At 48.1% G+C, this 12,365-nt stretch overlaps 1 protein-coding gene across 2 annotated transcripts; it reads right to left on the bottom strand.

The window, feature by feature from the left end:
- Positions 1–113: 113 nt before the first annotated feature.
- lhfpl2a (LHFPL tetraspan subfamily member 2a) lies at positions 114–12,211 on the bottom strand. 2 transcript variants are annotated; one of them, XM_049737438.2, is made up of 4 exons: positions 11,952–12,210; positions 7,236–7,296; positions 1,066–2,208; positions 114–524 (listed from the first exon to the last, which is right to left on the bottom strand). In XM_049737438.2, the coding sequence occupies exons 3-4, from the start codon at positions 1,493–1,495 to the stop codon at positions 268–270; spliced, it is 687 nt and encodes a 228-aa protein (XP_049593395.1). In that variant the 5' UTR covers positions 1,496–2,208; positions 7,236–7,296; positions 11,952–12,210; the 3' UTR covers positions 114–267. The 2 variants fall into 2 exon arrangements, with proteins under 2 accessions (XP_049593395.1, XP_049593396.1); XM_049737439.2 differs by lacking the exon at positions 7,236–7,296 and having other exon boundaries at positions 11,952–12,211.
- Between the last annotated feature and the right edge of the window lie 154 nt (positions 12,212–12,365).

The following is a 12,365-nucleotide window of genomic DNA, read 5'->3' as shown; positions in this document are numbered from 1 at the left end:
CATTCTACCATCTTTGACAGTTGTGTGGGCACGTTCACGCAAAACTTTACACAAAAGCACATACGCGTGTGATACACGCACACAAATATGCACACGCACACAAATACGCACACTTGGAAAAACAGAAAGCCATTGCAATGTGGATCATTCCACACGGAATGGATTTTTTCTTTATTAGTTGGAGTGGCTTATCCCCTGAAAGAAGGATGCGAGCATATGTACACTTATTTACAGCGCGGCCGACCGAGTCTTTGGCGTGGGCGGCGTTCAGAGGAGGCAGATAAGGCTCTTTCCCTCCTCAATCTCCTCCTGCACTTTGTCGCTGGACGTGGCGATCTCGGCCTGCGCCGAGAAGACGGCGCACAGGAAGGTGAGCGCCGTGCCGCCGGCGGCCGTGTAGAAGGCCCAGCCCATGGAGCACAGGCCCACCCGGTACGGCGACGCCTCCACGCCGCAGTACAGGCGGGCCTTCTCCGAGCCCCAGCCGGCGGGGTACAGCATCAGGCCCAGGATCAGGAACAGGCCTGGCGAAAGGGGGCGGGGGGGGCACATGTTAATTGGGGGCTTGAGCTAAATAAAGAACCATATCCCAATTCCTCACTTCTAAGAAGGTGTGCACACATGTGCAACCAAATTTTAATTAAACGGAATTAAAGATCAGATTAATGATGGAAAACGTTTTGAAATGTTGACATTTTTCTCATACCACAAAAAGCTGGCGTTTGAACAGGGGGGGGGGGTGTAGACTTCTTCTACTGCATGCGTGTCATTGTGTGCCTTTCTATGGCTTTGTTTCTCTTTGTGTGGAAGGCGTGGTGTGGTGAGAAGGAAATGAAAAGTAGGTCATAAATTCTTTCCACATGTTGCGCTACATCTGACGTGCAGGCCGAATTGAAGGGATGCCTTGAATGGGCCAGCCGTGCACGCACACGCAAAATTAATTAGCAAAAAGGACAATGACCTCATCATGAAATGAACTATTTTGTCTCCCATTTCTTGAAACGCTAGGAAGCACGTTTTTTTAAAAAAAAAATACTCGATATGGCCGATTGTCACGCGTCTCACCGGCGATGCCTTGCAGCAGTCCGCAGACGTTGAAGATGCTCTTCTTCATGATGCTCTGGAAGCACATGGTGAAGACGGAGATGAAGGCCACGGCGCACAGCAGCAGGATGCCGGCCGCCAGGAAGATGGACGTGGCCTGCCAGAACCCGCTGGCGATCTCCCCGAAGTGGACGGCGTACGGGCCGCACAGGACGCCGCCGCGCTGGAGGTGCGGCAGCTTCACGCAGCGGCCGTAGATGCCCAGCGTGGGGCGGTAGGCCTCGCCGGCCGAAGACGACGACGACGAGGAGCCGTGGTGGTGGCGGTCGGGCGTGCGCGGGAAGCCCACCAACCACTCGCTGCTCATGAAAGCGATGAGCTCGCTGAAGGCCGCCACGATGCTCAGCAGCGTCCACAGCATGGAGCGACACGTCACGATCACGTGGCACATGGTCGACGCCAAAGTCTCAGCTCTTCCGCGAATCCTTCACGGCTTTTGTGGACTTCAAGTTCTTCTAAAAGTTGTTGTTTTAGGAGTTCCACAAGTCCTGGTATTAGGTCCTCTTCAGTCCGCTCTGCTTCTGGCTCCAGTTCTTGCTTTAGTGGTTCTTTAAGTCCTTGTTTTGTCCTTCCAGTTCTTGAAGTCCTTCTTTAAGTCATTCACTTCCTTGTGTGAAGTCCTTCCAATTTGTGTTTTAGTCCTTCAGGTTCTTCTAGCTCTTCTCAGTTTTTCCCTGAGCCCTTAAAAGTCCTTCAAGTCCTTCTCTAAGTCCTTCCTCGCCTTCTTTGAGCCCTTTCACTCCTTGTTTAAGTCTTTGGGTCTAGTCTTCCATTTAATTCCTTGTTTCTGTCATTCTCGTCATTCAGTTCTTCTTCTCGTCCCTTTTGTCAGCCCCACTGGTACTCTGGAGTCCTTTTAATTTGTCTGGTCCATGTTGTGGCCACTTAACTCCTGTTGGGTCCTTTCCTCTCTCTCCTTTTTCGGTCCTCTTCAGCCCTTTTTATGAGTGGAAGAAGTGTTTTTGTTTTCCAGGTCACCTTGCTGCTCGCCGTTAAACTTCTGACCACCGTTTGATTGGCTGGCCGCCTCCTGGCAGTTTGGCAGCGCGTTCCGCCTCTACATCGTTTTAAGGCGGCGTCCAACTCCCGGTAGCCAGGTCACACCTGCCAGATAGTAAAACAGCGAGAGGTGAATCACTTTTTTGTTGACCTACTTTATGATGGTTTCATTTTAAAGGGTGCTTTTTTGGATGACGGCACCATTTCGCTCTCCAGCTGGCCCATCGCGGCCGTAAAAGTGCCACAAGATGTAAACAAACAAACACTCGCCATGGCGACAGTACAGCCAAGAGCTGAGAACCGTTTCCTGTTAGGGACAAGAAAAAAAACATAACTGCTGACGGGCTAGCTTGAGCTGATAAGGGCCGACATTTCCACTCACAATTTTAACGTCTTCAAGGTTTTTCTTTTTTCATGATTTTTTATCATGTTGTAATGTAAACGAACCACCGACCGACCGATCCTTGATGAGCATTCTGGCTCGTCTTCAGACAAACCGAGAGCAGCATGCCTGGCCAATGTGCAACCGCTGCCGAGGGTTCAAAGGTTAAATGTCCTGCCGCGACCTGGCGTCTCATCCGTGCAGCTGCGTCCAATTATCGGCGCCGCGTCACGTGTTTTGCGGCAGAGAGGAATTAGGCTTCGGTGAATGGCCGACAAATGTTTGACCCTCACAAAAAGAAAGAAGCCTTGAACGCATTTGTCTTGGGTCCCCGTGTCAAACGGAAAGTCTCATCAAAGGCGCTCTCGGGATGCTGCAAACTCTCAAAGGCGTTGCGGCGAGGCCAGCGCTGACGGGATTGAGGTCATCGTTTTTGAACGCCTTGCTGGAAAAGCGGGGGATGGCCAGGATCATGTCAAAGACGGCTTAGCAACATATGGACGCACAGTCTAATTTCAACAAGACAAAAAACTGTGTGTGTAAAGTGTTCTATATTTATATATTTTTTTTTTAATCCTTGGGGTATTTTTCTGAAAGCATGTTATTTACACCCCTGGGAACTGTTTTTAATTGTGATAATAGGCTTTATGACGACTAATTGGGGCAGGGTATTTATTGGTTTGTTTGAGGAATCTGAAGCATCTATCTTTGGCCAGGCAGACTTTTTCTATCGGATCTTTGTGTTCGTTGTAATGGGGCCGTTGTACGTCGGGAAAGCTTATCAGCAGTCCCGTCACGTGACACCCGAGCAGCCGTTACGCTATCAGGCGCCGGCTGACCCCAGGTCAGCTGCTTCATGGAGAGCCTCAGGGACAGCTTTTTTTTTTCCCCCTCGTCTCTTATCTCTTCTTTGCACGCTAAAGCGGACAGGAACTCCAGTGTTTCCTTGTAGACTTGACAACATGACCTACATGAATGATAAAGAAGTCAAATCCCACCAAAATAGAAAAGATGTTGCGAGCCAACAATGGGCTTAGTAGGTCGCGTGCAGATTTTGGATGCCTTGTCACCAAGTGAAAGGGAATATTGATGGTGAAATAAGAGCGGGACGGCGGAGTCAGCTTTTCCACCAGCCACGAGCCAATCTTTCCGAACACCTCAGCACATCTGCAGCCATGTTTTGATCGGGAATATCGAGGGCGTATTACATCAGCTTCAGCGTCTCCGTGGAGGCTCGCGGTCCGGTTCTTCACGACACTCCAAGTGGCTAGGCCACCCCGAGCCGTTCCGCGCTCACCCCTCCCACACGTGTGCTCTGATTGGCCGATCCGCCAGGAAAGAGGGGTCACTTGGTGAGAGGGTCCACATGGTGGCCACTCTCGTGCAGCGAATCTGGGTTAAGATAACAAACGGAGCTGGATCTCCCCTCTTTTGTCTCGCTGGGCTTTTTCGTCAGCTCTCTCCAACGGGCCAAGAGCAACATCCCGTCATGTGGGAGCGCTCAAAGCCGATGAGCTCACCGCGTGGCAAAGCTCCCTCCAGGCATGGTCAGATAAGAACGCTGCCAGGATGTCAAGGAGCCCGTCCGGACGTTTCATCCGCCATCCCGCTGACCTTTGTGTTCGCTGACACAGGAAGCGCAAATGAGTTCCACATGTTGGAAAGCCCGAGGCCAATGAGGAGGACCTGGTACAAAACATTAAGCACCTGTTTGTCTCGACTGCGGACTTTGTTTAACTCCGGTCAGAGATTTAAGTCGCCAATTTTAGGAGTCGCCGAGTGGCCGACGTGCATATTAGTTACGACCCACTGACTTGATTTATGACCGGCTTAACCAAAGTAATGACTCGACTGGGTTGAATTTTAGCGGCGATCCGACTTCTCCTTCTTGACTACCGCCACAGTTTGACTTCTAAGTTATTGGATTTCCGTTAAAGTCCGCAAGCGGGATTTCACATGTTGCTTGATATCAATAAAAGTAGCACGAGTTGATTCCGCGGCGACGCTAACGTGACGCCAGCGGCACCATTAAGTCTATACGTCTTTCTTGCACGGTTCCAAACTAAAGTTTTTCCACTAGCTTTCTGGCCTTGGAAGTTCCACCGTTAAATTTTACAGCGGATAAACATTCCTGGGAGTTGGCGATGCCATTGAAAGAAAATAAGAAGTGTCAGTGGGAGGATGAGGCCGTTTGTCGCTTCTACTTTACAGTCAAACAGACAAAACAAAAGAGAATCTCAAAGAATTTGCACTGTAAATATTTTGCAAGCCGGAAGACCACTTGTTGGCAGCTCTTCTATTTCTTGCCGAGAGACAAATCTACCGAGACCGTGTCTATTTTTTTTTGTCCTTGGCGGACAAATACGCATCTTTTAAGTGTTGTCGTTTGCACGCTTATGACATCACTGCCGCCAGGTCGACTCGTGTGGAAAGAGATGGCCGCTGAGGAGCAAACGCGTGGAAAGAAAGAAAAAAAAAAAAAGATGGGAGATACAGATGGAGGAGGGAACATTTGGCACTGCAAGGAGCCCGTCGAGAGAGTTTTCCAGTGGAAGAAAAAAAATAAAATAAAATCACATAACGGCCACATAAAAGCCCGCTGCGAGATGCAGGTTACCAGGCGACGGCTCAGAAGAACCAAAACAAACGCGCCGGGAGCAAAGTATCCGATAGCTGACGGTTGCATTTTAGATCTCCGGCCCGTAAAAAACGACCTGACCCACGAGGGAGGGATGTTGGGTGGATGTTGTCTGCAACCGGAGAAGCTCGGCGTCACGACCATCTGGACGCTATGAAGAGCCTTCCACCAGCACGTGGAGGCAGATGTGGAACATGCAAACAATCACAGGAAAAAAAAAAAAAAGAAAAACGACGCGCTGCATGTTTACGTCCATCTGTACTTACTTAGAGGTAGAAATAATGCATACATTAGAGGGATGAAAGCCTGACAGGAAGTGACCCAAAAATTTTTTTTGTTGCATTACGCTCACGTTACAAGGTCTGACCCAAAAATTGAGAAAATAAGTGGACCTTCACGTGCACTGCAAAAGTATTGGGACACACACAGGATACAAGGACCTGGAGTAGTTAAAGTTCAAATAAGTGGCCCTAAAACATTTCCCTGAGGGACTCCAGCAGGGAAAAGTATTTGGAAAATGCACAGACAGTGGAAAGAATATGGAGTTCCAGCTTTACATCGTCTGGGAATACATTGCTGAGGTTGCAGTTGGCCATGGTGGAGAACATTTAGCACTCAGGATTCTTCTTTGGGGGGGGGGGGGGGGGGGGGGGGGGGGGGCATCAGAATAAACACACACGGATGTGTTGAAGGTAAGGAAATCCCAACAGTGACGTCCAGAGGAAACCAACGTGGGAAAGAGTGGAAGAAAATAAGAGTTGCGGTAAACAGGCGGCGCACCTGCGTGGGCCACCGGGGGCACCGACACCTCCGGGGGGGGAGGGTCAATTTGATGGTGAGGTTGCGGTGGAGACACAATTGTGTTGGCAGAAACATGAAAACCTCTCCCTTTTGTCTTTTGACTACCAATATACAACATGTGCGGGGAAAAAAGGGTGATGGAAATGCTATTGTTAGCCAAATACGGCTAACTTGAAGTTAGCAGTAGTGGGAAAAATTTTCACACGGGCGGCCAACGCTCGGTCAAGACGAATTTCACCCGTAGGAAAAAAGCACAATGGCGCTAAAAGTGGAAGCTAAGTGAAACGGAGCTAAATTGAGGGTTACATTCTTCACACCTCTTTCCTCGGCTTGCTGACGGGTCGGGGAGCCCCGAGGGGCCTCGAGTAACTCTCTGTTTCTCACTCTTAGCACTCAAGAGCGCGGGGGGCCTCGGGCTCGACACTGCGGCCATTATGTTTAACCACTTCCAGCCCCGCCTGAACCCCCAAAACAGCGGCGGGAATCGAAAAAAGCCGCTTCGATTCTTTGCGCTTGTGTTTTCCAGGCCAGACGAAGGAAATGGGTAACCGGGTTACGCTCGGGCGGAAGGTATTTTGTCGGATATTGGGAAGCATTGTTCCCACCGTCTTTTTGTGCGGGCTTTAATCCCGACTTCCCCGCGGGCTCCGACCTGCTGAGGTTCCCACAAATTCTCAAGCGGCTTTATCCCAACAGCTTTGGGAATGGCGCTGAATCAAAAGATGTTAGGGGAGGGGGGGTTTAAAGTCGAGTAAAAAAAAAATGGTGTCACAGCATTAATGTTGAACTTGACCACGAAAAACAAGGAAGAGATAACAGGAAGCAGGCGGCCGACATCAACAGTGACTATTTTGGACGTGACAAATGAGCACCTTGTTTGTTATGGCAGGGGGGCTTTCCACTTTCAAAATGACCTTCACAGGTGGTCTCTCGTCCACGCCATTGTTTTCCCCCGTATTGGAAAAACATACATCCCCCCCGACGGCCTCCCTCAGACACCCCCGACTTCCTTCAGCAATTTCCAAAGTCGGCGGAAGATGACGGCTTGCTCAAATATATAACGTGAGCGGACCGTGTGGAGTACAAAGGGGGACCAGTTGGCATCTGGACCAGTTGTGATGATTTCAAGATGAGTGATGGTGCCGTCCACCGGCAGGGAACAAAGACAGGAATGGCAATGGCTTTGTAGTTCTGCTCGTGAGAGGCCCGGAATATCAAAGCGAGGAGAAGCAGGAAGCCGGGTTTGTTTTTAGTCTCGACGCCTGGCATGGAAAGTGTAAAACTGAAGACGCAAAGGGGCGGGACACCAACCTCTCACGTGGAACCTCCGGGTGGACTCTGCCGCCGAGGGATGACGAGAACGATGAGTCGACTGTTAACAGAAACAAGGCATGACTGGTTACAAAACAATTCAAGGTTCAACAAATGTTTGTATTCCAAATTTCATACGAGGCTTTCCCATCACATGACGGTCGCCGGTAAACGAGGTCATCCACTCGGGAATGTCCTCCTCCTTCAGGCCGCTTGGCTCCTCTCCAAGTCATGACACGCATACATCAGGCTGGAGATAATTAACTAATGGCTCCGCCGTCCGTTTACACGAGCCAGACCTCGGTTCACCAGCAGTTCACCGGCAGAGCGGGAAACCATCAGCACCGCTCCAACGGAGACCATTACGTCGTCACGAGTACAAAAAGTACACACACACCTGGCTTGCAGGAATTTCGATATTTTCTCAATCTTGAATTCCCACAGAAACCTTCCTGAAATTACCGACAAACGATTCACACGGCATTTGTATTTGTTGGGAAAAAAAAAAGACACAAACTCAGTGCTGCTGTCACCGATTTGATCTCAAAGAAATATAATCAAAAGAAAAATTTGCAATAAGCTTGGAATAATATGCAATTCCGACACCGGCGTGGGCGGGATCACGAGGCGTGACGACCATAATAAAACATCGGCCACTGAGAATCGGGTTCCAGTATTGCCTTTTCGAGTGAGGCGATTAGCTTGCAGCTAGCTCGCGGCTAGCTCTTGGCAAAGGGGCCTTGCTGAGCGCTTCCACAGCTGGGGGAGGCCATTATGCGGGCCTGGGGGGGGGGGGGGGGGGGGGGGGGGACATCTATAGCTCACAGCAGCCAGCACTGCCACAAAAGAATCTATTCAGGCGCTCTTTGGGGTAGCTCAGGCTTTTAAATTAGGTGCTAACTTAGCCATGAATTGGCTTTGGTCGAGATCTGACCTTGTGGTCTGATTATTAAGAGTCATCAAATTTGTCATAAAAATACAAGCCAGCATATTTGAGGGTTCAAAACATCATCTGCAAATGAAAAGTTTGGTTTTTCCTTCATGGCGCAACATCACGCGGCTAACCTCCATGCTAACCTTCATAAACACTTAAAGCTGCAAAGGTAAAAGAAAAAAAAAAAAGTGTTCTGCTCTCCGGGGCTCACACTGATTACACACTGGGCCGCTAATTCAATGCAACGAGCCAATTTCCTCCGTGTGTGTGTGTTTTGTGTTGGTCATGTGCGCGCGTGTATGTTCATGCATGCGAGTGTGTGCAGACCGCACACACAAACATGACATCATGGTACAATGATGAAGCTGGACGTGTAACAGATGGCCGTCGATTTGGGAAAGCTGATTTATAATTGTTATTCTTCAAACAAACAAAAAAAACATGGCGGAGAACGAAGGAGCGAGGGAATAGATCATTGGCAAAGAATGATGACGAACACAATGCACTAATTGAACTTTGCTCGGGCTTCTTTTGGTATAAAAACAGGTGCGGCTTCCTTCAGACTTGAAGTGGAGGTCTTGGAGACCACCGCCGAGTTGGAACAATCGTAATTTTGATGGCGCTGGACTTTTTAAGCACATGTTCCATGTTGGTGTTTCCACGTATGTTGGAATATCCTTCAGTTTTACAGCCATTTTTTTTTTGCCGTCGCAATATCCCGATACGGGCAGAGTATTTGGAGTACTAACAACTTTAGCGATGCCCCTATTGTGGTTTTAGGGGTGTTGTGGAAACAACGCAAAGCCTTATGATGGAACAAGAATCCATTAAATGGAAAAAAATAAAAGAGCAGGAGTCAGATTGAACGATTTGAGACGACTAGCGGGAAGTCATAGCTGGCGGACGGGGGGGTATTTTCTAAAAGGGGACGGAGGGGGGGTTGCTCCAGACGCCTGCCCCCAGGAGATGGATCACAGATGTCTGACCCCGGAACGCTGCAGTTAATTGTGAAACTAAAAGCCTTGTGCTGACTTTCTGTTTTTATCTCAAATGTTGGTCTCTTGGATCTTGTTTTCGGGTCAGCCCAATGCTCACTTTCGGTCCGGATCAGTTTCTTGTGAAATAAGTTGCCCTAATTTGGATTTGATTCTAGTGTCTAAAAAAAAAAAAAAAAAAGACAATTCATGAAAACCCTTTACTGGTATTTGACGTTAGCTTTGTGCGTGAGGTCCCGCGGGTCACGTAACATTATCCCGAGTCGGTCTGCGAGTCACCTGGAGAGTCGTCACACTACAAATCAAACCACAGCTGCTCAGACTATTAGCCAGTCTTGCGCTATGTGAACACGACACCAAATTAATTTTTACAACACACACAGTCTACATGGTCACGTCAACGTCTTGCGTACTAAAAAAAAGGCCCGACGGACGGTAGAGTCGAATCATTTGGTTTGAAAAGTGTCACACAAATTATTTCAAAACATTTGATTCCATCTTTGTCATTTTATAGCGCGCTATTGTTCTTAACGTGTCATAAAAACTATCAGGGGAACGGATTTACAGCGTTTCCATTCATTTGAATGGGAAACAGTGATTTCAGATACAAACATGGTTACAAAAAAAAAATCTAAGATGATATCTGAAGGCACAAACGTACTCGGCGCCAGCCTGCACAGCTGCGAGGCTTTCCCTCTTTGATCGAGATGATTTGGGCGGTGATGATGGAGCTGATGATGACGTCAGAGCGGCAGCCGTCTGCTCGCCCCCCCCCCCACGGATAAACACCACTCCCCTGCAAACTCCCCACAAAAAGCCACTTCACCCTTCCCCCACAAGTCATTCACTCCTTCCTTTCTTTTAGGGGGAGTGCTTTGTTTTGGCCCAGGACCCCACCCAGTAAGCTCCAGGGGCTGCGGGAGGTTCTGGTCCGACCCCCACCGCAACCCCCAACAAAGAGCCGCCTAATCTAATCAAGAGTGCATGACTGCAATAAGTTTCACGCCGCTTTGTCGATTCCAAAATCAGCTGTTTGGCAGCACAAGTAGGACGACGGAAAGCCACGTGGGAACGTTCAAGTGCCTGCTGCACTCTGTCATATTTCACACCGACCTGACGTGTTGTGTTTTTTTTTTCTTTTTCATTTGGAAATTTGTTGAACATCACACAAAGTCGGAAAAGCGCGGATGGACGATGCAAATGGGTCCAAAGTAACACGAGACTGGGAGAAAAAAAACAGCTGTTTCATATAAAGCAGTATTAAGGCCACGCTGAAAAGAAATCAAAACAAAATTGACAAAAGCATTGACACGTCATTTTACGAGGGGAAAAAAATGGCTTAATGTGATCAGAAAATTGTCGGAATATAACAAACAATAGGGTGTACTTCCAGACAAACATATTTGAAATCTGCCGAGCTTTTACAGCTGAAAATATATAAAGATACATTACAAAAGTGGAAAAGACACCTCATCGCAGAAAATGCGTGTTTATTTTTGCCATTTCTATCTCCTCAAAAATGCTCCCAAAGCCTCTAAGAGGGATTTATGAGTGAAGACCAAAGCGTGGACAACTTCTGAAGAGCATTCATGAAAGGCCCGCCATGTGGCCCACGTGCGGGGAGGTTGTCGTTTTCCGCCGTACTGTACACTCTAATTTGGGTCCAAATGCACGCGTGACGACAGGACGCTCAGCTTTTCCGTGCTTTCAAAGTGTCGTAACGCAGCATCTGCACCCTTCGTCTGCCAAGAAAGACAGCGCGGCACTTTTTTTTGTGTGGCTTCAAAGAAGGAGAGCGGAGTTCCGCAGGGACAGGATGAATGAACCCCGGATTCCTTTTTAGTGCTTTTGAAAGGGGCCCTAACACGGTACCATGAGGGACGCCACAAGCCACAAGCATTGTCACAATAGCAATAGACCCCACCCCAAAACTTCACACCCTTAAATTGCAGAATTCACATATATCAATGAGGAATTGTCGGCATGGATCTGTTTTTCGCTTTACCGTCCGACACCCAACACCGAAGTGCTTTGTCATGGCTGACAACACTTTCACCCGGAGTCACAAAAGAAGATTAGCAACCTTAGACGCCGTCCACTGACTGCCAACGCCCCTGACGACAAATCACAGGCGGAAGGCATTAGCCGGGGTTAATGATACATTGAAATGACGCTTTGTACAAAGGGTGCGACTTTGTTTGCATGAACCCGATTCGACTTTCAGTTGGAGTTACGCTCCAGTCGGAGGGTGTATCGATTCAGTTGAGGAGGGGTACCCTGGATTGGTCGCCAAACTGTCAAAAGGGGCATGATGACAGAATATATATATATATATATATATATATATATATATATATATATATATATATATATATATATATATATATATATATAGTTTTGGTGTGGAAACTCCATGTCAAAATAAAAGCATTATTTTTCCCAATGTGTTGACGTCATAGTACTTTTGGCAGATTCAGCACAAATCAACGTTGAATCCAGTCAAATTATTGTTGTCAATATTTGTTGACCAAAATAAGCTTGTTCGTCAATTTATCTTAACACAGAAAAAAGAAAAAACTACGTCGGATATATACTTATAGCAGACAACAAAAATTAAGAGATGGATACGCCACATCAGAAGAGCTTCAAATCGAAAAAAAGTCTGTCAGCCCGGCTTCGATAAGGCCAAGTATCTCGCTTCGAAAAGGAAACGTAGGACAATCAGAGAACATGTAGGAAAGTGTAGTTTTTGTAGAGAGGTAGGCGAAATATTATTTCAGAACTTACGTGGGACAGAGAGATGCTGAAGCGAGCGTTTGAAAACTCCCACGCGATGGAAGACTCCCTTCGTCAAAGTGGCTGGATGTTTTCCTCTCTTTTTGTGCTGTGAGATAAGATTCGGCCGAACTTTCCCTTTCCTTCGAGTGTGCAGTCTTCTGCTCTTTTTTGTTCCACGTCCTCCGTGGACCGCAGAAGAATGAATGGCCGCCGCCAACCTCCACGACGTATCTGGCCAGCCCAGTCAGTGGCGGACCGATGCGTGGGTGGGCGTGATCAAGTAGCCGGAAAGCCACCAATCAGCGATCAGCTACCAGTAACAACAAATGGAAAAGAAGAAGCGTGGAAGTAGCCAATCAGGACACCGCACCGTAATAGTTAGCGAAGTAGTGGATAGCACTTTAACATTTTTTGGAATGTAAT

The sequence above is a fragment of the Syngnathus scovelli genome, chromosome 13 (genome assembly GCF_024217435.2).
Source record: "Syngnathus scovelli strain Florida chromosome 13, RoL_Ssco_1.2, whole genome shotgun sequence".
In the NCBI taxonomy this organism is placed as follows: Eukaryota; Metazoa; Chordata; class Actinopteri; order Syngnathiformes; family Syngnathidae; genus Syngnathus; species Syngnathus scovelli.
The sequence above is the reverse complement of the archived record's forward strand: the minus strand, read 5'-3'. Positions and strand labels throughout refer to the sequence as shown.

Excerpts from the sequence above, each read along its gene's own strand:
- lhfpl2a (XM_049737439.2), bottom strand. The coding sequence starts at position 1,495 with ATGTGCCACGTGATCGTGACGTGTCGCTCCATGCTGTGGACGCTGCTG. Across the intron at positions 525-1,065 it reads ACTGCTGCAAGGCATCGCCG|GCCTGTTCCTGATCCTGGGC; the intron begins GTGAGACGCGTG and ends CCCTTTCGCCAG.